General features: G+C 31.6%; 1 protein-coding gene across 1 annotated transcript; it reads left to right on the top strand.

Annotated features, from left to right (window-relative positions):
* The first annotated feature begins 1,445 nt into the window (after positions 1–1,445).
* On the top strand, positions 1,446–6,083 carry LOC129916103 (transmembrane protein 181). The gene is made up of 8 exons (XM_055995889.1): positions 1,446–2,561; positions 2,625–2,881; positions 2,942–3,022; positions 3,084–3,183; positions 4,772–5,049; positions 5,118–5,220; positions 5,286–5,510; positions 5,574–6,083. Exons 1-8 carry the CDS (start codon positions 2,117–2,119, stop codon positions 5,705–5,707), a joined length of 1,623 nt encoding a protein of 540 aa, XP_055851864.1. The 5' UTR covers positions 1,446–2,116; the 3' UTR covers positions 5,708–6,083.
* The last annotated feature ends 19,325 nt before the right edge of the window (positions 6,084–25,408 follow it).

The following is a 25,408-nucleotide window of genomic DNA, read 5'->3' on the forward strand; positions in this document are numbered from 1 at the left end:
GGTTAACCCGCTTTGGAAACAATTTTGACGAGGAAATAGGGCATTCCAAAGGCCGAGTTTTACACTGAATTAAACTAAAGTGCCGGTGAAATATTTTAAAAATATAAATAAATATCGGAGCATGTAGCAGCAGGAACAAAATACAACAGCTAGAAAAAGGAGCCTGATTTGCGTCGATTTTTTTCTTGGTAGCAGCAACAAAATCTTTCGTTGCAAGTAGCAAGTAATTTATAAAAGTGCTAGAACCCCAAAATACATCTCCTCAAATTTAAGAAAATAAAACGAACGACTTGATCTTGAGGAATATACATACATACAGAATATCGGGGATCGATTTTTTTTACGAATCCTTTTGTCCTATAGTACCTGCATATATCGCAAGTAAAAATTTGGACTTATGAAAACGTCACATGAGTTGGAAAAGAGTGGCAGCTGGTTTTTTTTTTTTTTAATGATATAATGTAGTTTTATGGACTGGAAAATTACAATTATAACTGTCCTGTTTCACAACGCACGAATTACTTTCGTGTTTTCTCGTTTAATCCACATTATGTTCCTTCAATGCATTCGGGTTCCACAAGGCAATTTTTTACTTGAAGGAACTAGGTTTATAACTTGATATGGTGGTATAAATTAAGTGAGTAGATGAGAAGCAAAATTGCTATAGTCGAATCGAAAAAAACTTTTTAAGTCTTATATGAAGCTTGTAGTAAAACCCGAAATTTGTGAGGGATTTGAATAATTCTTCTACAAAACTATTTTACAAAACTGTTCTATGTTACAAATGTACTTTATAAATGTGCATCAAAATCTCATTCTTGGAAAAAATTGAATATAGCCAGTTTTTAATGTATACTCAAGTTTTATAAGAGGTAAGCATTCTTTTGAATAAGAGCCTAGGTCAGTAGGAGCAACTATCTTGTCACATAGACTGAAACGACATTTTTAATAAGAAAAACATTTATTTATAACCTGCTTAAGATTTTTCGATTTTTCAAAAAATCGTCGTCTCGTGCGTCTTTTTTCAAAATTTTTGAAAATTCAAGCGACGAGAATAGCAATATTGTATATTATCTAAACGGCCACTGCAGCAATTTTAAAAGCAAAAAGTGATTGTAAGTTGTTACGCACACCACAGTCTTCTAGTCCATATTTTGGCACGATTGGAATAGTAAAGTGTTTTGTGCATCTCATAGAGCTAAATAGGGATATTAGTGTCAAATTAAAGGTTATAACCTCAACTTTCAAAATTCAGACGTCTTCCTGGTCATAGCTTGGCAGTTTTGTCATAGTCTCGTAAAGGAAATTTAAATTTATCATTTTAAATCTTGTTTTAGAAAGCTTGGGCAGAATGTTGAATCATCATCCAGAGTTGCGAATTAGTAAAGAACCTTTAAACAAATTACCAAAAAAGTTTTGTAAATACAACATATCGCATGAACTTTAAAAACAAAATTATAACTCTATTCGTCAAAAAGGAACTAGAACTACTTTTTCCGTCTCAGATACTTTTATGCTTTTAAAAAGTAACGAACGTAAACAAGCATGACATTAAACTAGCATCTGCGCATTACATCAAAACAACCTCGTAAACTCACCATACATTTCCTATTTCCACCACTCTGTTTATCATGTTACACGATTTTTTAAAAAATCGATTTTTTCACATCCCCAAAAAACAGAGCACAGTCAAATGCTCACAAAGCAAGTGCAAAAATATTTTCGTCATTTTTTACTCCGAAATAATATAATTTAATTTAATACAAATATCGTAAAATAATATTTAAATCGTTTATTGTATTAAAGAAAACGTTATTTAATCATTTCGCATTATAGTAAGGCGCAATAAGTGTCCTTTTTCTTTAAAAGTTGGATGTTCTCTTATCAAAGTGTTTACCTACATGTCTATCAAGTGTGAAAAGCCACTGAACCATGTAATTAACATTCCAATGGAATCCACATACGGAATACCAAGTCCGTTTTCTGATAAGAATTAACTATAATTAATGAAATATTTATTACTACGAAAATTATATTGCAATTAAGTAGTATCCCCCCCGAGTATCCCTTTGATTATTAGATAGAGAATAAACCAACCCCCTCAGCCTCCTTCGAAATGTCGAAACCACCGACAGATACCTCTGGCCTTGGATATTCCTACCACATGCCATCTGGCGGACTGTTTCTACGCCTTAAGAGCTCCCTGTCGCAATTTAGTGATCTCTTTAGCGAATTCAACAGGTACATTGCTCCAGCTTACCATCATGACCGATGTGAGCGATCCGTTCATATGCGTCTGTATTCTATGCATAAACGTGAATTTGTTATGGTCTTCCTGGGCTTTTTTACGTGCTTTGGATTGGGCATTGTTATTGGTTTGGCGGGACCGCCTATAACCAGTACTTCAAAAATAACAGATAGAGGCATCTTAGCTAACACATCACTAGCCAATGATACAAGTATTCTGGGAACGGGTCCGTTTGCTATGAAGACACCACTTATGACGACATACTCACAGCAGCTGTGGCTAATTGCCAAGATTGTCACAGATAATAATGATGGTATGGTTAATTAAATTAATAAAAAATTAAGTACTAAGCATTTTTATGTTTGTGTGTTTTCAGATGAAACTTATGACAAAAGTTTTCAAATTAGTGTCGGTATCGAAGGTATTACTTCGAAACATACTCCTTTGAGTATTTTAACCGAAGATAGAGTGAGAAATCGAACAAGACATTTGCACTGTGAAAGGAACATTTGCAAAGAGTTCACAGTAGTTCATTTGGGATTTATTGATTACGCGCATTACATCATTACAGTAAGATTCCTTGGATTGGAATCGTTTCATCAGAAGTATACAATTAAAGAAATTACATTTTATGTGAGTAAATTATAATAATTTGTTCATTTTTGATTGTAATTGTTTTTCTTTCTTTTTCAGTTCAAGACATACAGTCCAGAATTTACACAAATTGAAATTTGGTTTCGTTTTATATTTCTGTTGTTTACATTTATTGTAATTGTAAGTTTGGATTTAGTTGAATAGAATCTTAATTAATTAAATTTTTCTTGAATCAATTTAGATCTGGTATGCGCACACACTAAGAAGATATCCAGTAATGGATTGGTCTATTGAACAGAAGTGGATGGCAATATTGCTGCCTTTACTTCTCTTTTACGATAGTAAGTACTTTTTCTCTTTAAATTTTACTATTTAAAAGCTTTTAAAAAGTAGTTTCGCACAGTCAAAACTAGAAAATTAAACTCACCGTAAGTTGAACATTTATAGATTCGCCTACGTAAGTTGTAATATTTCCATTTTAAATAGTTTCAAATCGTCCTCGCTTTACAACTTATTGTAAGTTCCTTATAGGAACTTATATTATAATCCCCGCCTCAGACAAAACAAGGAGAGATTCTAAGAAGCTTAGTTATTGCGTCGAATATTAATTTCTTCCGTAAAGTATACCAATTTACTTTTTTGAAAAATTTTTAAAATTTTTATTTGAAAAAAAAAAAAAAAAAATTATCAGCGTCTCCATGATGTTGAGTGTCGTTGACCGAAACCCATTTTTGCCTTGAGATAAATGAATATGTAATGGGCATCGATTTGTTGTTCCTGGGTTTTTTCTAAGATCTGCCGTAATGTAATTATTTGGTCGATTTGGATTTTCCTGGTCTAAAGCCATACTACCAAACTAACCAGTTCATCGCCTCGTGCTCCAGCAGATTTATTAAACATAAAAATGGAGTCAGAAAATAAATAGCAGATAAATAACACTGACCAACAATTTTCAACTTTTTAATATTTTTCAGAATGAAACTTATGACAAATCATATCAAATTTTATAAATTTTGGTTCAGTTAGGTCAAAAATCATAAAGTTTTTTTTTTCTAGAATTTATTTTATTTTTCCATATTTCATACTAATTTTTAAGTTTTCCTCCTTTTGAGCGTTTATTCCTAGAAAAATGTATATTAAACATAGGGCCATTTTTTCAAAACTCTTGTGTTAAGTTGGCGAATTTGAGAGTTGACTTCTTCAACTCAAGAGTTGAAACACAAGTTCAAAATATATTTTTTTTTCTCAACTCTCGAGTTTATAACACAAAAGTTGCACATTTTGATACAAAATCTCGAATTTGCTTGCCAACTTCAACTTTTTCCGGAAGTTCAGAAAACCTCAAGTTGATCAACTCTAGAGTTGAAAATCAAAAGTTGAAAACGTCAACTTTTAGTGAATAAAACCGAATTCGGAAGTTGAAGATAAAAATATTTAGTTCGAAGTTGAACTTCGAGTGAAAAAATGGCCCTTAATGTGTTTGTGTAAGCCTAAAAATCACATTTGTTTATTTCTAGAAGCAATTTTTTTGGAAATATTTTACTTTGCACATTTTGGGGGTAATTTCGTACTAATATTAAAGTTTTGCTTATTGTGTATTTTGCGGTGGTTGGCGAGGCTTTAGCCTAGAATAGGTTTATTAAAAAAAGTTTTTATAGGCAAGTTTTTGAAGAAGTGTTAATAAATGGGATATCTGCGCTGCGATATTAAACGAGAAATTCATTTGTAAATTTATAATGCGGATTACTAATTTATGCCTAGTATTCGCACACAAACACTTTTGAAATAGAATAGTGCTCTTTAAATTCTAATTAAATTCTTTGAGTCAATATCACGAAACAAGCTCTTTACCATGAAATCTCAAATTGTTATCATTTTATAATACATTTAAAATATTTTAATTATAATTTTTTTTTTGTTCATTTACAGATCCCTTCTTCCCCGCGATATTCTTGTTTAACTCCTGGTTTCCAGGAATGTTAGATGCTATTCTGCAGGCAACTTTTCTTTGTGCTCTGCTAATGTTTTGGCTTTGTATTTATCATGGACTGCGACAAAACGAAAGACGTTTTATGCGGTTTTATCTACCCAAAGTAATTGTAGTTTTACCTATTTGGCTGTGTGCTATTGTTTTAGCAACGTGGGAAAAATGCAACGAGTTGAGAGATCCAACATATAGTCATTTCGTAGATACGAAGAACTATAATGTAAGTTATTTTACAAGTCCTTACGAAAACTACTTTAATAATGATAATTTTGTTTAAATTTTTTCTAGGGATTCAAATTATTTTTCTACATTGCCGGTGTAATGTACATCATGTATTTGTCTTTGTTGGTGCTAAGAGCGTACACAGAATTACGCTCAATGCCATATTTTGGTAATATTTATACTTCCATTTTTTGGTTGACCTTTCTTATGTAATTTTTTTTTCTTTTTCTTTAGATATGCGTCTTAAATTTTTAACATTACTTATGCTATTCGTCCTATCGATAACAATAACCGTTACAACTTGTCGATTCGGTTTTGGTATTTTAGAAGACAATTTTGTAGCCTCATTGAACACTACGTATCACAGTTCAGCACAATTTATGTGCTTTTATGGACTTTTAAATTTTTATCTGTACACTATGGCGTATGTGTACTCACCGAATGGACGTGTTTCTTTAGGTAACACAATCATTTTATAATTCCTAAATTCAGTTTCTAATGTAATTAATGTTTTTTTAATAGAATTATCTGTAACTAAAGATAATCCAGCGTTTTCAATGATAAACGATTCAGACGAGGAAGTAGTTTACGGTTCGGAAGACGAATCAAGGCGACCTTTAAATGCGGGTGGCAAAAATGACTATGATAGTGACTGAATTGACTTTATTAACATATTCAAAGCGGAATATTTTTGTTTCTTGGAACATTTCTTCATTGTTGCATTGTGAAAAAAAGAGAGAGAGAAATTCGTTAGGATATTTTGAATAACCTGCATTTATGCTATTTTGCGTGGGTGATTTTGCTGCTAATTTGGCGTTTGTTAAAATATAACGGCTACCAGACGAGCCAGCTAACGATAACAAAAAAACAATAAAAATAATGGAAATTATGAAGAAATAATAAATAATGTACAAAACAATAACAAACTAAAGAACGAATTGTATTTATTTAAATTAAGTGTATAGTAAGTTTTTAAATCACTAGAGTTTCACTCATTCCTTTAAGGAACATGTGGAATTGTGGAGTCAAGCATGTATTTTCTTCTATTTTTTTTTTCTGATATTCAAATAAATGAATCAGAAATTCCCTATTTGGTACAAAAAGTGAGTAGTTTGGATATTCGATTTCAGAAAACGACAAAAAATAACATTCAAGATAATTAGGTTTACTTATTCTGATGAAAAAAATCGACTTCGCATTCTCATAATCAGGCCGCAAAAATAATATATTGCATACTTTTGGAGCTTTTGTTTGGTAAATTTATATTTTGTTCTTTAAATTGACTTTTTTTCATTTGCTATAGTATTGATGTTAATTAGTATCTGTGAACCAGGCATCGGCCACAGTTGTCAAATATTGGACCCTACTAATAATCAAATTTTAAAATTTAACTATTGTGGGGCGCCATCTAGCGTCCCTGCCATCCTGCCACAAGGGTCACTCGATTTGCTACAAAAATCTCTGTTTCAAATGGTCGACATTTATATTTCTGCTTTGGAGCATATGACTCTGACGATATTTGCCGTGAGACATTTACCGTGAGACATTAACCGTGAGACATTTACCGTGAGACATTTACCGTGAGACATTTACCGTGACACATTTACCGTGAGACATTTCCCGTGAGACATTTGCCGTGAGACATGTCCCTGAGACATGTCCAGTGAGACATGTCCCATGAGGCATGTCTCATGATATCATATTACATGTCTCATGGCTTTTGACATGGATGACGACATGTTGGTTGGGATTTATGATGAGATGACATGTCTTATGACTGGTCTGATGTTATGTCTTATTGGATGTGATTCATTATACAACTGATGCTCATTTTTTTTTTACTTGCGATATAGGTACTATATATCAAGTTATGCATTCGTACAAAAAAAAAAAGTTGAGATAACATTTTTCCATGACATTACGATGGTAGACAATGCCAAAAAAGTGGGTCCCGGAAGTCCGTCTGTCTGTCAGTCTGTCAGTCTGTCAGTCTGTCTGTCAGTCTGTCTGTATAAGGAGCTACAGCCTAAACGGATGGACCGATTAATGTCAAACTTGGTATGTAGCGTTATTTGGCGACTCTCCAGAGGGGTTTTTGGAATTAATTTTTTTGGACCAAAAATAACGGTACTTGTCATATACCGATTTTAGTAAAATTGAAATATCTCGAAAACGGCTCTAACGATTTTGTTTAAAAAATTCAAATGTTAGTTTTAAGCTAAAGTCTATCTTTCAATAGAAAAAAAATTTTTTGAAAATCATTATTAACGGTACCTGCCATAGAACCGTTTTTTTTTCAAATCCGATTATCTCCGAAACTGCTTATTCGATTTCAACGAAACTTTTTGTGAAGAAACATTTATATAATTTAAATATAAGCCAAAAATAAAATTTTGAAAAAAATAATTTTTGGATTTTTAATGAAAATTTTTTTTTGAAAAATCAAATTTTCGAAAACGGGACATTGAACTTTTTGGAAATTTTGTTTTTAGATGTTGATTAGTGATTTCTACCAAATGGCATACTAATTTTATTTTAAAACTTTTTTTCCAAAAAAATATTTATAAAAAATTAGTTTTTTAAAAAACGGCTCTAACGATTTTGAAAATTTTTTTTCTAAAAATGCATGTTAATATATCAATCAAAACTGCATACTTGTTTTGGAGGGCAATTTAATTTCAGATTTTATTTTATTTTTTTTCAAAAACGAATTTTGTTTTTTTTCCAAATTTAAGCAACTTTAACTCTAAGAGCAAGTTCGTGCGACCCCGTCGTGCATTTTATTTTATTTTTTATTTCTGTGAAATGGACCACTATTTTCATTATTACTTAACCCAATCATTTGCATGCCTTGATAGCACATCCAACAACTAAACTCGTTCCAAAGATCTTTATTTTAGTATTATTATTTAGTATTTTTAAAACCTCATAAATAAGCCTCTTTTTTTCTGCATTTTTTATACTTACTTTAAATGGTTTTCATATTCATATAAGCATTTGTAGAGAAAACAACAACCATTTCTGATTTTAAATTTTGGTTTAGGATCATTTCGACATTTATTACACCACACTTTGTTATTCTATAATTTATTACAATTCTAAATATATTTACATATATAAATAAATTTTTATTTTTTTTTTTACTTAATATATAATTAGTTACTAGGCTCTAACAGTTTTTTTTTTTTTTTTCTATTTTGTAAAGGATTTTATTTATATAGGATACAAAAGTTACATCTAAAACATACATTTACTAATTCCATTATGCAGTCATTTTTATTAAGCAAGACAAGACACAATTAATTTTTGAGTATTTATTTATTATATTCATAAATTTATTTTAGTATTTAACAATATTTTACTTAAAAAAATTTTTTTTTTGTATAAATAAAGTCTTATAAAAAAACTACGTTCTGTTTTGTTTGAAAATAAATGTTAAATAAAAACATAATATTTAAAAGCTTTATTGATTTTGGGATAGTTAATGTAAAAAAGGTTTCTATATTTTTGTTTTCATTTATTATTATTATTACATATTTACAAAATATAAAAATGTTTCTTTATTTGTGAAATATAACAATTTGTTTGTTTTACATATTATTTTGAATTTTTGCATTTTTCATTTTTTATCCTTTTGTATTTGGTCCAAGTGATAAGGGATCTCTGATAATAATTTTTTATATATTTTTTTATGTCATTTTTTAAGAGCACTCAAGAATCATGATGTTTTTTTTTTTTTATTTGTTTTGTTATTGAAAATATTAAAATATTTACAAATATCATTTTATGATTTTATTTTAAGTTAGTTTAAAATTTTACAGACAATTCTAAACATTGGTAATGTTAAAACGAAATAAAGTAATTTTTGTTTTTAATAATTTTTAGTTTTAGTTTTATTTTTAATCTTTTTTTTTTCTTCAATTTATTTTTTGTTTTTTTTTTTCGATTTAAAAGAGTGATATGGATTTGGAAAATTTTAGCATAACTGATAACTTTTTTTTGAAAAAATAAACTTAAACTAAGACTGTGTGTGATTTCAAAATAAATAATACACTTTAAAAACCTGTAAACAAAATGACTAATATTTCATTTCTATGAATTAAAGTGATAAAAATGAAATTTTTTTGTTTGGTCATTGGTATTTTAGCTCTTCTTTAGTCCTTAAAAAATCTACTTCTGATGTTATATTACGTGCAACTCTTAATTTATAGTTTCACAATTCAACGGTCGAATTACGGCACACGATTACGCTCATACGTTAACGTTTTGACTATTTATGTCTCTATTTAATTCACTGGTCAACAAAATTGAACTTTTTTTTTTCAGTTAGTAAGCCAAAGAGAAAGTAAATTTAATCTAAAGTTTAACTCCCTTGGCATACAATTTTTGCCACAAAAACCAAAATATACTTTTCTAAAGGTTTTTGGGGCGCTAAACTATAATCCGCAATCAGAAAAATTCTATTAGCTTCCGTTCTTGAAATATAACCGTTATAAAAAAAAAAAACATTTTTTGCATTTATAACGGTAATATTTCAAGAACAGAGGCTAATAGAATTTTTCTGATTGCGGATTCGAGTTCAGCAACCCAAAAACCTTTAGAAAAGTATATTTTGGTTCTTGTGGCAAAAAAAGTTTAATTTGGTTGGCCAGTGCTGCTTCTGAGTCAAAGAACGGTACTTAAATTTTTAATATCTCGGGCAGTAAAAGAGATATCGGAAAGATTTAAACATTTTTTGGAAGATAAAAACCAGTTATTATAAACACCGTTATATTTTTTTTCAAAATGAATTACCCCACATAAAAAGATAACCTCGAAAACAGCCAAAATGACGTTTTTCGGCATTTTCTAACGGTAATATTTCAAAAACGGAGGCCAATAAATATTTTTTAACTTCAGATTCGAGTTTAGCCCATCAAAAACATTTATAGAAAAGTATATTTTGGTTCTTGTGGCAAAAACCTTGTTGACCAGTGTTATTAGAAAACAATAGGGACACATAGCAACCATTCGTTAACGAACGTATGCAGTAATTCGACCCCAGGTTTCAGACAGAAATTAGGACCCAAACGAAATAGATAATAACAAAGGTGGAAAACCAAGTATGTAGATTCACAGATTCAGAGATGCAGACCCAAACGAAACGAAAATAAAATATTTTTTTTAACTACCCATCCATGGGAATGGATCCGCAAAAAAAGAAAATTGAAGTTGGAAAGTTGAATTTGAAGTGTTTAAGGCACACTGGTGCCAGTGTTGTGCAATATTTCATACACAACTTGAGGGGTGTTTGGACCCAGGGACTAGGACCCAAACGAATCGAATAACATTTGAGATATTTAAATGAAGAAAGGGGTTTTGAATGGGAGTTTTACAGTTTTAGGCGTACGGGTGCAAGTTATTTAATAATGAGGCGACGAGGCCTGAGCAATAAATAATTTTTTTAAAGAAATTTAACAAGAGAAAATTTAATTGACGCCCAACAACGTGTAGCTCGGTAGTCGAATTTAACCTTGCATTGGGGTGATACATATATCACCCTATGTTGTCTTTAAGAAATTTGCGAAAATTTTTAAGAACTTTTTTTAATTATCCGTTCTTACATGATTATAATACAAAAACTGGTGTCGACAACTTTGACAAGTTAATACATACTTACTCCGTCACTCGAAGCACTTGACGGTGGCACTAATGATTTTTATACTGTTTGCTTGATCAAGTCGGAATTAATTCGATGATACTCTTTCTATCATGCAAACGCCCTAATCAGCCATCGAATAAATTTAGACGGATATATCTTAAAGAATTAGGAAAAGAAAAGAAAGCAACAACAAAATCAATGTGAGACAATGAATCAACTTCTTGGGCACAGGATTCCATGGCCAAGCGGGTCCCCTATTGCTCAGACAACAAGTCGTGTTTGCTGATGATGGAATAAATGTAGGTATTCCGAAATGCATTCAAAGTGAGTTCGTTAATACTATTCTGCCCATAATCTCGTAAAGGCCCCATCTACACTTTTCTTAGTTCTGAGTTATAGAGGGAAGCAGTTAATCTTCAAAAATCAAAAGTACATTTTGAATTTTCTGACGTATTTGAAGACCTAGGCTAAAAAAATAAATGAGGATAAATCAGAGACAATGCCTTAACTCCAAATATGCAAAAAAAAATCAAAATCGAAAATTTTTTAGTTAGGGCCTTTACGAGATTATGGGCAGTATTCTTATTGTTATTGATTAAAACAAAATTTGTTTAACGCAATTCAAAATTAATTGGCGCCCAACGTTTTCGAAGTTCACGAACATAAATCTTTAAAAAGATACAGGTAATAGACATGAACCTCTTCAAAAGGAGCCTGAGCGCAATAAAGCAAAAAATTGAAAGAGATAATAAGCAGAAAGAAAATATAGCAAGCATAACATTCTTCCATACCTACCAGAGGAAATCATCGCGGGATTTATCCACTGCGGAAATTGGGCTCGCGACTATCGAAATGACACGACTAGTTGAGTCTAATTTTAAACGTTAAACGGGTAGTTTGTGTTTTTATTTCGCTGCGAATTCCCAAGAATAACTTCGAAAAGTTATAACTTTGGCGCAGGCGATCCGCGAACCTAAAATCGTAAAAAAGAAAATTTAAACAAATCAAAATAACCAATAACTTTGTATTGTCAGCTTTTGGAAATTTGAAGTTAATCATATTGTACTGTTTTTTTTTTTCGAAAGAAAAAAAAAGTTGAATTAAATTTAAAGTAACAAATACCTATGCAAACATAAACATCTACTATATTGAAATACGAAACCAGCTTTGACAACGACTACACTGTATGTCATTAAGCAGGCATAGGAAAAAGCAAATTAAATAAATATATATTTGGGTTGGTGATGAATGACCAAAACCCATAATCCCAAAGAGAAAATCTCAAAAGCCAAAATCCCCAAGACAAACTTGGGTATAGACAAAATCTCCAGGAAAAAATCACAAAAAAAAAAAATCTTTCAGCGAAAATCCCAAAATTTCAGATGCGCAAGTTGTGTATCAAGCAATCAAATCGCACGCGCGATTTGATTGCTGGATACACAACTTGCGCATCTTCATTTTGGAAAGACCTATTTTTCATGATATGTATTTAATTGTAAGCTGTGATAACTTGCCTCAAAAGATTATGCTTAGTTCAACTCACTGTACCCTTCCAGTATATTAGAATCATTGCTAAGGCACACGAATGGTAGGTCAAACAACGAAGGTTCAAGTCACGGTTGTGTACATAATTTATTTTTTCTGTTCCGTTTTAAAAGAAGAACCTTTATGATTTTAAAATTGTCGTCTTTAGTTCTGATTTTACTTTGACTTACCGTGTTTTTTTATCATTCTATTACGTTTTTGTTTTTGCTAGTTGGAGATTTTTGGGGATTTGGAGAAAATGGGAGAAAAAATTATTTATTTGAGATTTTGTCCATGGGGTCAAAAATTTTCTGGAGATTTTGTCCGATTGAGATTTTTTTTTTTGGAGATAGTGTAGGTTTCTCGATATATTTAGCTACATACGTTTGATTTTTTTCTCCAAGTGGAGTATATTTGGAGTATATTTTCATTTACAATTTTAAACATAATCCCGAAAACTAGTTGTTTGTCCTTTTAAAGGCGTACTGAGGCCAGTTAATTAGAGGCAACGAGATCTACTTAAATTTACAAGATACACCAATCCCCAATCTTTCGATCCAAATGTGCGACTTCCTTTAGCTCTAAGGAGAGCACCAAGAAAAATAGATGACTCACGAGAAGCTTTCAGGGGGGCAACTAAAATTTTTCAAAATTGGGTGAACCTGGGTTCCATGGGTACCAATTTTTTCATCTAAAAAAAAAAAAAAAACATTTCTAAAGCTAGGATAGTATTTTGTTTCAGGCTAGGATAGTATTTTGTTTCAGGCCGAAGATAGACTTATTTCAGGTGTACTTTCATGTGCCAATAGCAGAAAGCCATCGGCCTTTCCTTCCATTTGGCCTGTCGTCAGCCCCCAGGTTATTTTCAGCCCTAACTTGTTGAATCTTGAAGATTATTCAAAGCAAAGGTGTCCAAGTTTAAATTTATTTGAACGATTTACTTTTGGGCTGCCAAAACTTAGTCAAGCTTACAGCCTGACAACAAAGGAAATTATATACTTCCTGGGTATTCATTGGGAATTTTACTTTCTCAAAAAGGTCACGAAACAAGGAATAGTTAGTGTTAAATATATCTATCTAATGCTCTAAAGCAGACACGCAAGAATTGCTCACCCGGATAACCCAAAGAAAAGAGGAAGTACGAACTTGTAGCAGAGAAAATACCACCTAACTCTGCACCAGCTCCGACGATGTCAAAGTAACAAATAAAAATTAAAAATCTAGTGACGTTCAGGAGAACGTCAAGTCTAACGAAGGGGGGATCACATACCCAGCAACGCTTAATATGTAAAGTTCACGTTCTCGTTCCCTTTTACTTTGTTTTTTTTTTTATTCTTTATTGACCTGGTTTGATTAAATGCAATCCAGTGTTCCAATAACTTAGCTTATTAAATAATAACTTACATTACTCAACCTACATTGTTGAATAATAATAAGAAAAACTTTTTAACCTGAATATTGCTCTTTGGCAATTCAGCATATTTATACATTGATTCGAAGTCGTTTAAATGTTGTGTTATTTTTAGTCTTTAAGTAACTATCAATAAATTAAGTTGTTCTTTTTTGTTTATTCTTGTAAAACCAAGAAGAATTGAATAATCTTTCATTTTTAAACCGATAAGTTGTCAGACTTTAATACCTGCGACCACAAGAGCTGCACTCCTTAGACAGCGAATATCTTGGTAAACAAATATGAATTCACACAAAATACGCTGCCACTACAAAGCAATTAAATGCAGAAGTGACAATACTGGATATAGTAAAAAAAGCAACAAGGAACTTCTTTACTTCTAGAAAGACTTTTTATCCAAAACATTGCAGATCGAGTCAGAGCAATTAAAACCAATTTAAGGCTCCTCTAAATAGGTCTTCTTTTTCGTACAACTGGAAAACTACAAATCAACAGTAAAGTGCATCAGAGCTTTAAATATTCAAGGATCAAATATTGATTCTACATGAAAAAAAATATACCAATTACACGGTGTAACAGTCAAAATATACGCGGGCGGAGACCTATCATGTTTTGTAGAGCTAGTCGCACTGAATACGAAACGGTATTTGAAAATCCCCTAACACCCCCAAAATCTGGAGTTACGGGCAAAAAACGGTTTTTTGGACCTTCACCCATTGAAAAAATTCTAGCTTCGACAATTTTTTACCCATTTTCCATTTTTTTTACAGTTTCTGATAGAATGTAAATATACCTTTTTAACAATGTATAAAACATGTAACTCGGTTAAACCACTTAGAATTTATAAGATGTCAAAGTTCAAAAATTCAATTTTTTTTTGTCATTTGCCCAACTTCGGCATCAATTTAAAGTATATGTTTTCAAAGCAACATGCTATTTAAAAAATATATTCTTAAACTATATCTATTTCCCAACTAATCGAGGTATTTTTTATGAAAATCACTTCAAAATTGGCTTAGAAAAAAAAAATTTCGATTTCAACCCAGATACAGAAATTCGAACTTTTAGGTATAGAACAAAAATGTTGTTTCGGCACGTAGAAGGATAAGTTGGACGCCAGGATTTGATAACGGGTTTTTGTAGAGGAGCTCAATACAAACATTTTTTCTTTGGGAGGGGGTCTATCTCTCCCCGTTTAGGTGGGAGGGGCATTTTTCTAAAAAAATTATCAAAATAAAAAAAAATTATTAAAAAAACAACGGCAACACTTACAGTAATAAATGATACCATTTCCGAAAGGTAAAATTGTACATTTGATTCTAATTTTTAAATCAATATATTATAACCAATAGTTTTTGAAATAATCGATTTCAAAGTTAAAAATAGGTGAAAAAAAAAATTTTAAAAATTCATTTTATACTTTTTTTGTCCAGACATTGTTAAAAAGGTATTTTTATCTTCTATCAGAAACTGTAAAAATATGGAAAATGGGTAAAAAATTGTCGAAGCTAGAATTTTTTCAATGGGTGAAGGTCCAAAAAACCGTTTTTTGCCCGTAACTCCAGATTTTGGGGGTGTTAGGGGATTTTCAAATACCGTTTCGTATTCAGTGCGACTAGCTCTACAAAACTTGATAGGTCTCCGCCCTCGTATATTTTAAAACCTCATTTTTGTAACACCGTGTTATCATCACCAAATCCGACCAAATGGTATATTCCTAATCAGAGCCTAATCCCTTGTCATGGCCCGGGTTTCAACTTCATAGGACCAGAGAAGTTTTACTTGTGTCAATAATATCAATACATTGATAAAATTAAAAATAACTATACGTTAATATACGTTCTAAATCTGGACAAATTCCAGAATTATTCAAAAGGTTCTATTAAATTGTAGCTTCAAGTCTCCACTACACATTACACTTAAAAACTCACGATTTCGGAAGAATATAAGTATACGATGTTAGCTTTTATTCATAGAGGCTACCAAAATCCAACCCGGATCAATCGACAACCCCGTCCAAACAGCCTAAAAGCAAGCTAGTATATAGATGAAAGAGATAAAAAAGAAAAGTGTAAGGTATAGAATATAGATTCTAGACAAACAAATAGGTACAAGAATCAAGTGTAGTGATTTAAAAAAGTGTATCATAAGAAAAGGTTACCCGTTGACTATGAACTTTCAACGGAAGATGGTCAAATTAGGGTTATGTTTATATCAACACATACCTGCAACCAGTGGAAAATGTTCACATAGATAATCATAATTTGGCAACTTTGGTGTGTGTTGTAAAATTTTGTCATAGTGTAACAAAGTGCAGTGATTTATGTATGAGGATTTTATTCACCACACTTAGGACATTGATAAACTTGAAAATAATAAAAGGTTAATATTGTTAAATGGTATTAAAAAAATACCATGAATCAACAAACAATGCTTTTTAGCAAAGTTTAATCGAATACATTTTTTTTGGTAACACGGATTTATGGGGTAAAAAATACTCGGGTTAAGCTTGAATTACAACAATTGCGCCCATAGTAAAAATATACGTTCTAAATCTGAACAGATTCCAGAATTATTCAAAAGTTTCTACACATTCTACTCTAAAAATCGAGGCAAATAGTGCAGTGTCTGAGCGTATATTTCCATCGGCTTTGTAGAAATAAGTTTGATTTTAACTTTGATTAACACAAACATTATTTTATTTAATTACATACATAATATAGAAAATAATAATTACATTTATTTATTTTTTTTTTGAGGAGTAGTTAGTTAGACATTATCGTGAAAGGACGTAATCTGGTGTTAACAATAAATTCATTATTTTACTATTGTGTAAATTGTTTGTATTTTTGTTTTTTAATCATTTTGATTAACAAAGTGAAAATTAAGGCTGCCCTTGAGTGCACATTGAAAATCACTTGAGCCAGAGTTCGTTAATGACTTAAGACCACACGTGTTTTATTTATAGAAGCCCAAATTCAGAAAGCAATTTATTTAACTCTCCGAATTTTATATTTAAATCTTTTTTGGTGCCTATTGAGCATCAAGTAGCTAATCATCATTCAACAGTTCAACCGGCCCAAAAGGTACTGGCCATTACCCATGTGGGTCAGTTGCATTTACAATAGAATAAGTGGGTACAAAGCTTATTTTATGAAGTTCTGTCTCATAAAGCTTTTTTAAAAAGTAAAAATATATAATATAATCTTTATTTGGGACCCGAGCAGGGACCGCGGGTGAAGTAAAAACAATCTAGTGAAATTGAAAGTGTTGATAAAACGGTGAAAGCTGTCAAGGAGTGCAGGAAAAAATGTTTGTAAACACCTTTACGTAAGGCAGGAATTTTTTTAATTTTTGTGTTAACACCCTTAAGCAGTTTTTGTAAGAAGAAGAAGAAGATTAAGCTTGGTTTGTGATAAGCAGTAGTTTGCTTTGTTTTTTGTTTTTTTATTTTTTTTTATTTTTAATGGTGATTTGTAAAATATAATAATATTGATTCTGTTGCCACTAGCAACAAAGAAGGATAATTATTTCAACTTTTCACAAAAATTTTTGTCTAAAGCCTTTGTTAATACAAAGATCATAGGTATAATCGTTAATAATATAATTTTACTCTACGGGTAAAGGTTGAGAATATTTTCGTGGTAGGCATGCCAGTCGTAGGAGGCGATTTAAATCCATCGTGGATTAATCGACAACTGTTGGACTGCGACGTGCCTGTGATCTCCCCTCCAAAAATGCTGGCAACGCTCTTAAAAAGCATATCTGACGGAATCAGTAAGCCAAAGACATGTACAAAAAATACTAATAAACAACTACGGAATAGATTAATTTTATTAAAATGCAACATGAGCAATAAAGAGTCAACAACTTACTCAATCATACTCATAAATGCAGCTCCATAGGAGCTGAGAAGTTTCATCCTCAAGGAAGTAATGTAGTAATATTTACTTGCAGAAAGACTTTCTATCCAAAACGTTGCGGATCGAGTCAGAGCAATTATAACCAATATAATGGCTCCTCTTATAAGGTCTTCAACTTCAACAATAAAGTGCATTAGAGCTTTAAAGGCTCAAGGATCAAATACTAATTCTATATCCCCATTCGGATAAGGGCTCAGAATATTCGCATTCCATTCTATGCCTAATAATATCGGCAGACTTATACGATGTTAGCTTTTATTCATAGAAGTCCAAATTTAGAAAGCTATTTAATAAACTCTCAGAATTGTTTGTTGAAATCATTTTTTTGGCCGCAATTGAACTGAAGTATACATTCATCATTCAACAACTCGAAGGCCAGTTGTGTTTAGAATAGAGTAAATGTGAACAAGGCTCGAGTACCAGACCGTTATATAAATGATATATTATGAATAAGTGAAATATTGTCAGAAAAGTTGACAAAATATATAATAACAGTGAAATAACTAGAAAATGACCAGAAAAAATTTGGTGTCAATAAAGAAATAGGCATAAATACACTTAAAAAAATAAAAAGAAAAAACAAAAACTATATTGGAAAAAAGTGAATTTACAACAGCACTGAGACCTGATAAGTAAGTACTCGATATAAAACACGTGTACTACAGGAGGCTCCAACAGCACTGCTGTTTCCCGTCATCAACAATAAAGTGCATTAGAGCTTTAAAGGCTCAAGGATCAAATACTAATTCTATATCCCCATTCGGATAAGGGCTCAGAATATTCGCATTTCACTCTATGCCTCATTATATTGGCAGACTTATACGATGTTAGCTTTTATTCATAGAAGTCCAAATTTAGAAAGCTATTTAATAAACTCTCAGAATTGTTTGTTGAAATCATTTTTTTGGCCGCAATTGAACTGAAGTATACATTCATCATTCAACAACTCGAAGGCCAGTTGTGTTTAGAATAGAGTAAATGTGAACAAGGCTCGAGTACCAGACCGTTATATAAATGATATATTATGAATAAGTGAAATATTGTGAGAAAAGTTGACAAAATATACAATAACAGTGAAATAACTAGAAAATGACCAGAAAAAATTTAGTGTCAATAAAGAAATAGGCATAAATGCACTTAAAAAAATAAAAAGAAAAAACAAAAACTATATTGGAAAAAAGTGAATTTACAACAGCACTGAGACCTGATAAGTAAGTACTCGATATAAAACACGTGTACGACAGGAGGCTCCTACAGCACTGCTGTTTTCCGTCATCAAGCTTCTTCAACACGTACCAACTTTCAAGAACTCGTGTAAATACGACGTGACACCAGCAACAAAGAGAATAGAGAAACTACGAATTTTCAAAAAACCATCTGTTGCGTAAACTTAAGGCTATCACAACTAGAGAAACATACTTTCTCCTTTACTTAAAATTATGTTTGCAATGCAGCTGGTTTACAATGCTCTAGAGCCTAGACTACAGACGCAATACTCGCTGAGTATTCAGAGGCAGTCCAAAGAGCTCCAAAAACTTTACAAGAACTCTCCAGCGGTATTCGAAAAAGTGACTCCAGCCATATTTTACATTGATACATGGACTGTCTTCAATAAATTTACCATGCGGACTAAAACATAGAGATAAAAAAAAAGGTGTTAAAAGCCGAGGGACAATGTGCACTTGTGAATTTAGAAATTAAGAACGTTTCCTAGTCAGACTTTATAAAGCTGCATTGTAAGAAAACCTTTTCATTTATATTATATTCTTTTGCATTAGCAATTGAATTTTCGATGGGACAAGTTGTCTGCTGAGGCAAAGTGTTCAGCTCACATTCTACCATCAGTTTAAACCAACTAACACAAGACGGTTTTCAATTTTTTTTGTACATAACTGGGCGTTCGTAGCCACAAAAGTCAAATCCATGTATATTATGGAAATGCAAGATTTGTAAAGGAGTGAGTTGATTTATAGACTTCTTCAGGTAGAAGAAATACCTCTTCCTGTAAAGCGAAAAAATAGACCAAAGTCAAGCACAATAAAAATCTTTTCCTCTTTAAAGACTTATTTTAAAACCATATTCTCCCAAAGTCCCTAATGGTAAGTTTTGAAAGCAAGAGTGATGGTAATAGAAATGTCGGTTTTTTTTCCATTTATAACACATATATAACAGGTCGGAAGATGTTCAATTTGAACTACTGTACTCTTACTCAAGCCAGCTGCGTAGTTGCGTCAAAATATATAACTCTAAGGTAACATAACAAAAGATTTAAAATCTTTATAAATACAGAAGATGCAACCATTACACTTGTCGCAAAAGTCAACTGGGTAATTTAGTGGCTTTGGTATGTGTGGTAAAGTTAATCATTGTGTAGTAAAGTGCAGTGATTCATGTATGAGGATTTTATTCACCACACTCAGGACATTGATAAAATTAAAAAAAATAAAGTATTAATATTGTTAATTGTTATGAAAACAGATTTTAAAAAATACCCTGAATCAACAAACAATGCTACTTAGCAATGTTTAATCGAATACATTTTTTCGGTAACACGATTTTATGGGGTACAAATACTTGGGTTAAGCTTGAATAACAACGATAGCACCCATCATAAAAATATAAGTTCTAAATCTGGACAAATTCCAGAATTATTCAAAAGTTTTTATTAAATTGTAGCTTATAGTCTTTACTGCACATTCTACTTTAAAAAATCACGGCAAATAGTGCAGTGTCTGAGCGTATATTTCCATCTGCTTTGGTGAAAAAAGTACGTTGTTAGCTTTGTTTAACGCAAACATTGTTATATTTAATTATATAGAAAATAATAATTTTATGTTTTCGGATTTTACTAAACCATTAGAAATTAGTAATTCTAATGATCCATTTTTTAATGGACATTTTCTATATGCAAATGTAAACGTCATATTTGACGATAGTTCTGATGCTTTGCAAAAGTGGCGCTTACAGAAAATTGTTTACATTAAGCTGCAAAAATAGAGCAGTCCAAAAGCTCATATTTCCATCTGTTTTGCAAAAATGGTTGCATTATTCTATTAACGCCACACATGTTTTATTTATAGAAGTCCAAATTTAGAAAGCTATTTAATAAACTTTCAGAGTTTTGTGTTTAAACTTTTTGACCGCCATTGAACGTCAAGTAATCATCAATCAACAATTCAAAGCGACAATAAGGTTTTTTTCGTTAAAAAAAAAGGTGTATACAAGGTTTGAGTACCGGATATTTTTTTTCAATTGCATAGTACCTGTCATAACGTCTTTGTTAGAGAATCTTAATTTGTGATCATATTTGTTGGAGTATACTCCAGTATGTTTATAAAATATCTCCTCAGAAGAGGAATTATTCTTATAAGTGTTAATGAATTTAAAATTTCTATTGAGTGATGGAAGAAAACTGTAAAATAGCCAACGAAAATCTCTCTATATCTGTTGACTCGACGTGAAAAACAAACTCGGTTAAGAATATTATGTTTGCAAGACCTTCAAGACACCCTCGTGAATTAATAACAACCTGAATCCCATTTTGAACAAAATGTGATACGATATTGCTACTACGCGTCTTTCAATTAGTCTTGGAAACCTGCGAGACGATTCCTACTTCCATTTAAGGGCTTCAACAAGATCTATGCCCCAACAGAGCATAATCTCTTGCCATATAGCCCGGGATATGTGTGTCTCCAGCTTAATAGGAGATGAGAACTTTTACTAAAGTCAAAAATAATAATAATTTACTCCTACGGCGAAAGGTTGTGAATATTCCCGTGGTAGGGCATACCAGTCGTAGGAGGCGACTTAAATCCATCGTGGATCAATCGACAACTGTAAGACTGACGTTCCTGATATCTCCCCGCCAAAAATACTGGCTACGCTCTCAAAAAGCCTATCTGACAAAATCAGTAAACTAAAGACATTTATCAAATAATTCACAAGGACCTAAATGTAACATGAGCAACAAAGAGTCAACAACTTACTCAACTATACTCATATTTTATTTTTAATTATTTTATCAATAAAGTGTAAGAGGCTTGTGGCTCAATTATAGAAAGAAATTGTTTTTTTTTTTTCTGTTTCATTGCGGCTACATAGTTATAAGTCATGCGAGCCAGTAGTGAAGTTGCAGACACGCAGGAATTGCACCCGAATAAATAAGGAAGTACGACCTAACTCTGTACCAGTTTTGACTGTTTAACAGGCTTCAATAAATACCTATGACAATAAGCGCTTGACTATTTAGACAGCAAATATCTTGGTCAACGGATATGAACAAAGACAAAATACGCGGCCACTATACAAGGCAACAAAATGCGGAAGTGACAATACTGGATATAGAAAAAAAGCAACAAGCAAGTTCATCCTCAAGGAAGTAATGATGAAATATATACTTGCAGAAAGACTTTCTATCCAAAACGTTGCGGATCGAGTCAGAGCAATTATAACCAATATATGGCTCCTCTTATAAGGTCTTCAACTTCAACAATAAAGTGCATTAGAGCTTTAAAGGCTCAAGGATCAAATACTAATTCTATATCCCCATTCGGATAAGGGCTCAGAATATTCGCATTCCATTCTATGCCTAATAATATCGGCAGACTTATACGATGTTAGCTTTTATTCATAGAAGTCCAAATTTAGAAAGCTATTTAATAAACTCTCAGAATTGTTTGTTTAAATCATTTTTTTGGCCGCAATTGAACTCAAGTATACGTTCATCATTCAACAACTCTAAGGCCAGTTGTGTTTAGAATAGTGTAAATGTGAACAGGGCTCGAGTACTGGACCGTTATATAAATGATATAAGAAAGTGAAATATTGTCTTCTTCTTCGTACAACTGAATAACTACAAATCAACAGTGAAGTGCATCAGAGCTTTAAAGGCTCAAGGATCAAATACTAGTTCTATATAAAATAAAATTATACTAATTCTCAACACAAAAAATTGAAAATTAATCTAAGAAAAGTAGACATTGTAATTACATGTTTTAGGATTTTACTTAACCATTAGAAATTAGTAATTCTAATGATCCATTTTTTAATGGATTTTTTATAAGCAAGTGTAAACGTTATATTTGACGATAGCTTTGCAATACAAAAAATTGAAAAGTAATGTGAGAAAATTAGACATTGTAATTACATGTTTTCGGATTTTACTTAACCATTAGAAGTTAGTAATTCTAATGATCCAGTTTTTAATGGATTTTTTTTATATATAATTTAAACGTCATATTTGACGATAGTTTTAGTGCAGATGCAAAAATAAGGCTGCCCTTGAGCTCAATTAACAACCACTTAAATAATGAATTCATTAATTCAAATTCAGAAAGCAATTTAATTAGCTCTCAGAAAGGTACTGGTCATTAATTGGACCAGTTATATTTACCATCATCTTTCCCGAAAAGAATTTCGAAGTTATTGTAGACAACTAAAGGAGGACAATCAAATATTACAATAGACTAGGAGTCAAAATCCTATAACTCGCACATCTAAAAGAAAAATTTATTGATGCGTAGACTCCGGGCTAGAAGGTTTGAACAAAAGGATGCTTAAAAAAAAATATTCTTTACAGGATATTATCAAGATGTGTCAAGTGCAAGAGCAAATTAAATCTCAAACAGAAGCAAGGGCTCCGCGTTAACATCTTCGTCATATGGTGTCAATAGAGTTTTACACGCGAGTAATGACAAGAAAGAGTGTTTCAGGTGTGGGAAATTAAATAAGCGGAAGTGAGTAAAATAAATTAAATTAATTCAATATAATAATTTTTATTATTTTTGTTATTTATTTCTTCGTTAAATTAAATTATTTACATTTAAAACTGGATAGGCCGAGACAAGTTATTATTTTTCATCGATTGAATTTCGAAGAAAAACATTTCGCATCAGTGGAAACAATGAATGCAAATGCTTTTAAAAATGAATTCAAGAAAATGCTTTACAAAAAAAGACAATCCATCAAATGATACCACTCTTCGGTCAATACATTTTTAAAGCAGAACAATTCAATTGTATTGCACAATTAGCAATTAAGTACATACATGCAGATTAATATTCATTAATCAACAGTTTTATAATAATACTTTTATAGTTCCCAGACAGTTGGCAACCAGGAATATGTGCAGCAAATCTCAGAAATTGAAGCTATTGAGGAAATGTGACATATTTGTAGGCCAGAAAACAATGTCGAGAAAAAACTAAAAACTAAATCCGTGGCATAATCAAACTTAAACTCGTCTAGAACTTTTAACGCAGAGTGACAGTGAATAAATAAAAATAAGTGCAGTAACTTTAAAAAGTGGTATAGGGGACGTTCTTTCCAACAATATATCAATGATCTCGAGAACATCATTCAAATTGTTCTGTTGACAACATCGAAGAGAGCAGGCGGTTTTTATTTGTGAAGTGTAACCTATTCGTGATTTTGCAATAAAATTGTTGGTAAAATCTACAAAATTGTGTTTAGTAATAACCATAAGCATCCGTCGGAAGTTTGCAATAATCAGGTTGCTACACATGTACATACATATCTACATCAGCAAGATCAGACATAATTGCACCGGATTAATAAAATTCCAAGAAAATTACAAAATTTTAAAACAAAACCGACCACCGACAATAGAAATCATCGGTGGGACATATTTAAAAAACTACCAGCTACAACAATCATCAGCCAGACCAATTTCGACAATTAAGACCAGATTCCAACAACGATTACTAGAACTAGCCAAATCTTTATTCCATATAAAAAATTAGCATTCTTTTATTAGAAATTCGTTCTTTTGTTCTTGTTTTAAAGCAAAAATTCAACATTTCAAGACTATAATCATCTTTAAACAAATCCACCAACTATATAAAATGATCAGTCAGACCAGACAACATACAAAAAAATACTATCCACAAGAATCATTAGCTACAATCGAATCGGACTTAAACAGAATGTTCGAAAATAAAGACAATGTTCTGGTGCCCATTTTTGTAATTTAATGCTGCAATACGCGTTCCCAAAATTAATAACCAACATCGAGTTAAAAACCGTATTGTACGATTTCAATCAACAATGTCAAGCAGATGTGTGTGTAGTTTCTTAGAGGAATTTTAGTTACAAGGCGAAGCCTTCGATAAATTAAATCAGATATTTTTCAAAAAATACGAGGAAGAAGCGCAAGAGATCAATGAAATGTCATTCTTGTAAGAATTTCCAACCAACATTTACACAATTAAGCTACAAATTAAAATTATTATTATAATCGGACTTTAATTTTAAAATTAAAAATTGTTATTTAAGAATCTAAAACTGGCACGAGTAAAAACATTGGTTTCTACCTTCGCCATTATAAAAACAAAAAAAAAAATGTGAATTTTGCTTTAATTTTAAGTCAATATAATGTATAAATAGACATATTTATCTTCCTACCATTTTTTTTTATAGGTGAACAGCATTCTAAATGTTTTTTACTTAATTCTGGTGTACCACAGGGTAGCCACCTGGGGCCTTTGTTGTTTGTCTTATTAGGTAATGGTCTTTTTTTAGGATAAGCAACAATTGCGAAAGCGACACACAGGTTTCGGCGGTAGATTGTATTGATAGTCAGCCAACACAGCTGTCATTAAATAGACATATTTATCTTGAACAGCATTCTAAATGTTTTTTACTTAATTCTGGTGTACCACGGGGTACACCTGGGGCCTTTGTTGTTTGTCTTATTAAGTAATGGTCTTTTTTTAGGATAAGCAACAATTGCGAAAGTGACACACAGGTTTCGGCGGTAAATTGTATTGATAGTCAGCCAACACAGCTGTCATTAAATAGACTTATTTATCTTCCTACCATTTTTTTTTATAGGTGA

The sequence above is a fragment of the Episyrphus balteatus genome, chromosome 3, assembly GCF_945859705.1.
Source record: "Episyrphus balteatus chromosome 3, idEpiBalt1.1, whole genome shotgun sequence".
NCBI lineage: Eukaryota > Metazoa > Arthropoda > Insecta > Diptera > Syrphidae > Episyrphus > Episyrphus balteatus.

Bases quoted from the DNA above. Each gene is read 5' to 3' on its own strand.
- LOC129916103 (XM_055995889.1), top strand. From the start codon at position 2,117: ATGTCGAAACCACCGACAGATACCTCTGGCCTTGGATATTCCTACCAC. The intron at 2,882-2,941 runs GTGAGTAAATTA...TTTCTTTTTCAG, and splicing joins TTAAAGAAATTACATTTTAT to TTCAAGACATACAGTCCAGA. The intron at 3,184-4,771 runs GTAAGTACTTTT...GTTCATTTACAG, and splicing joins TTTACTTCTCTTTTACGATA to ATCCCTTCTTCCCCGCGATA.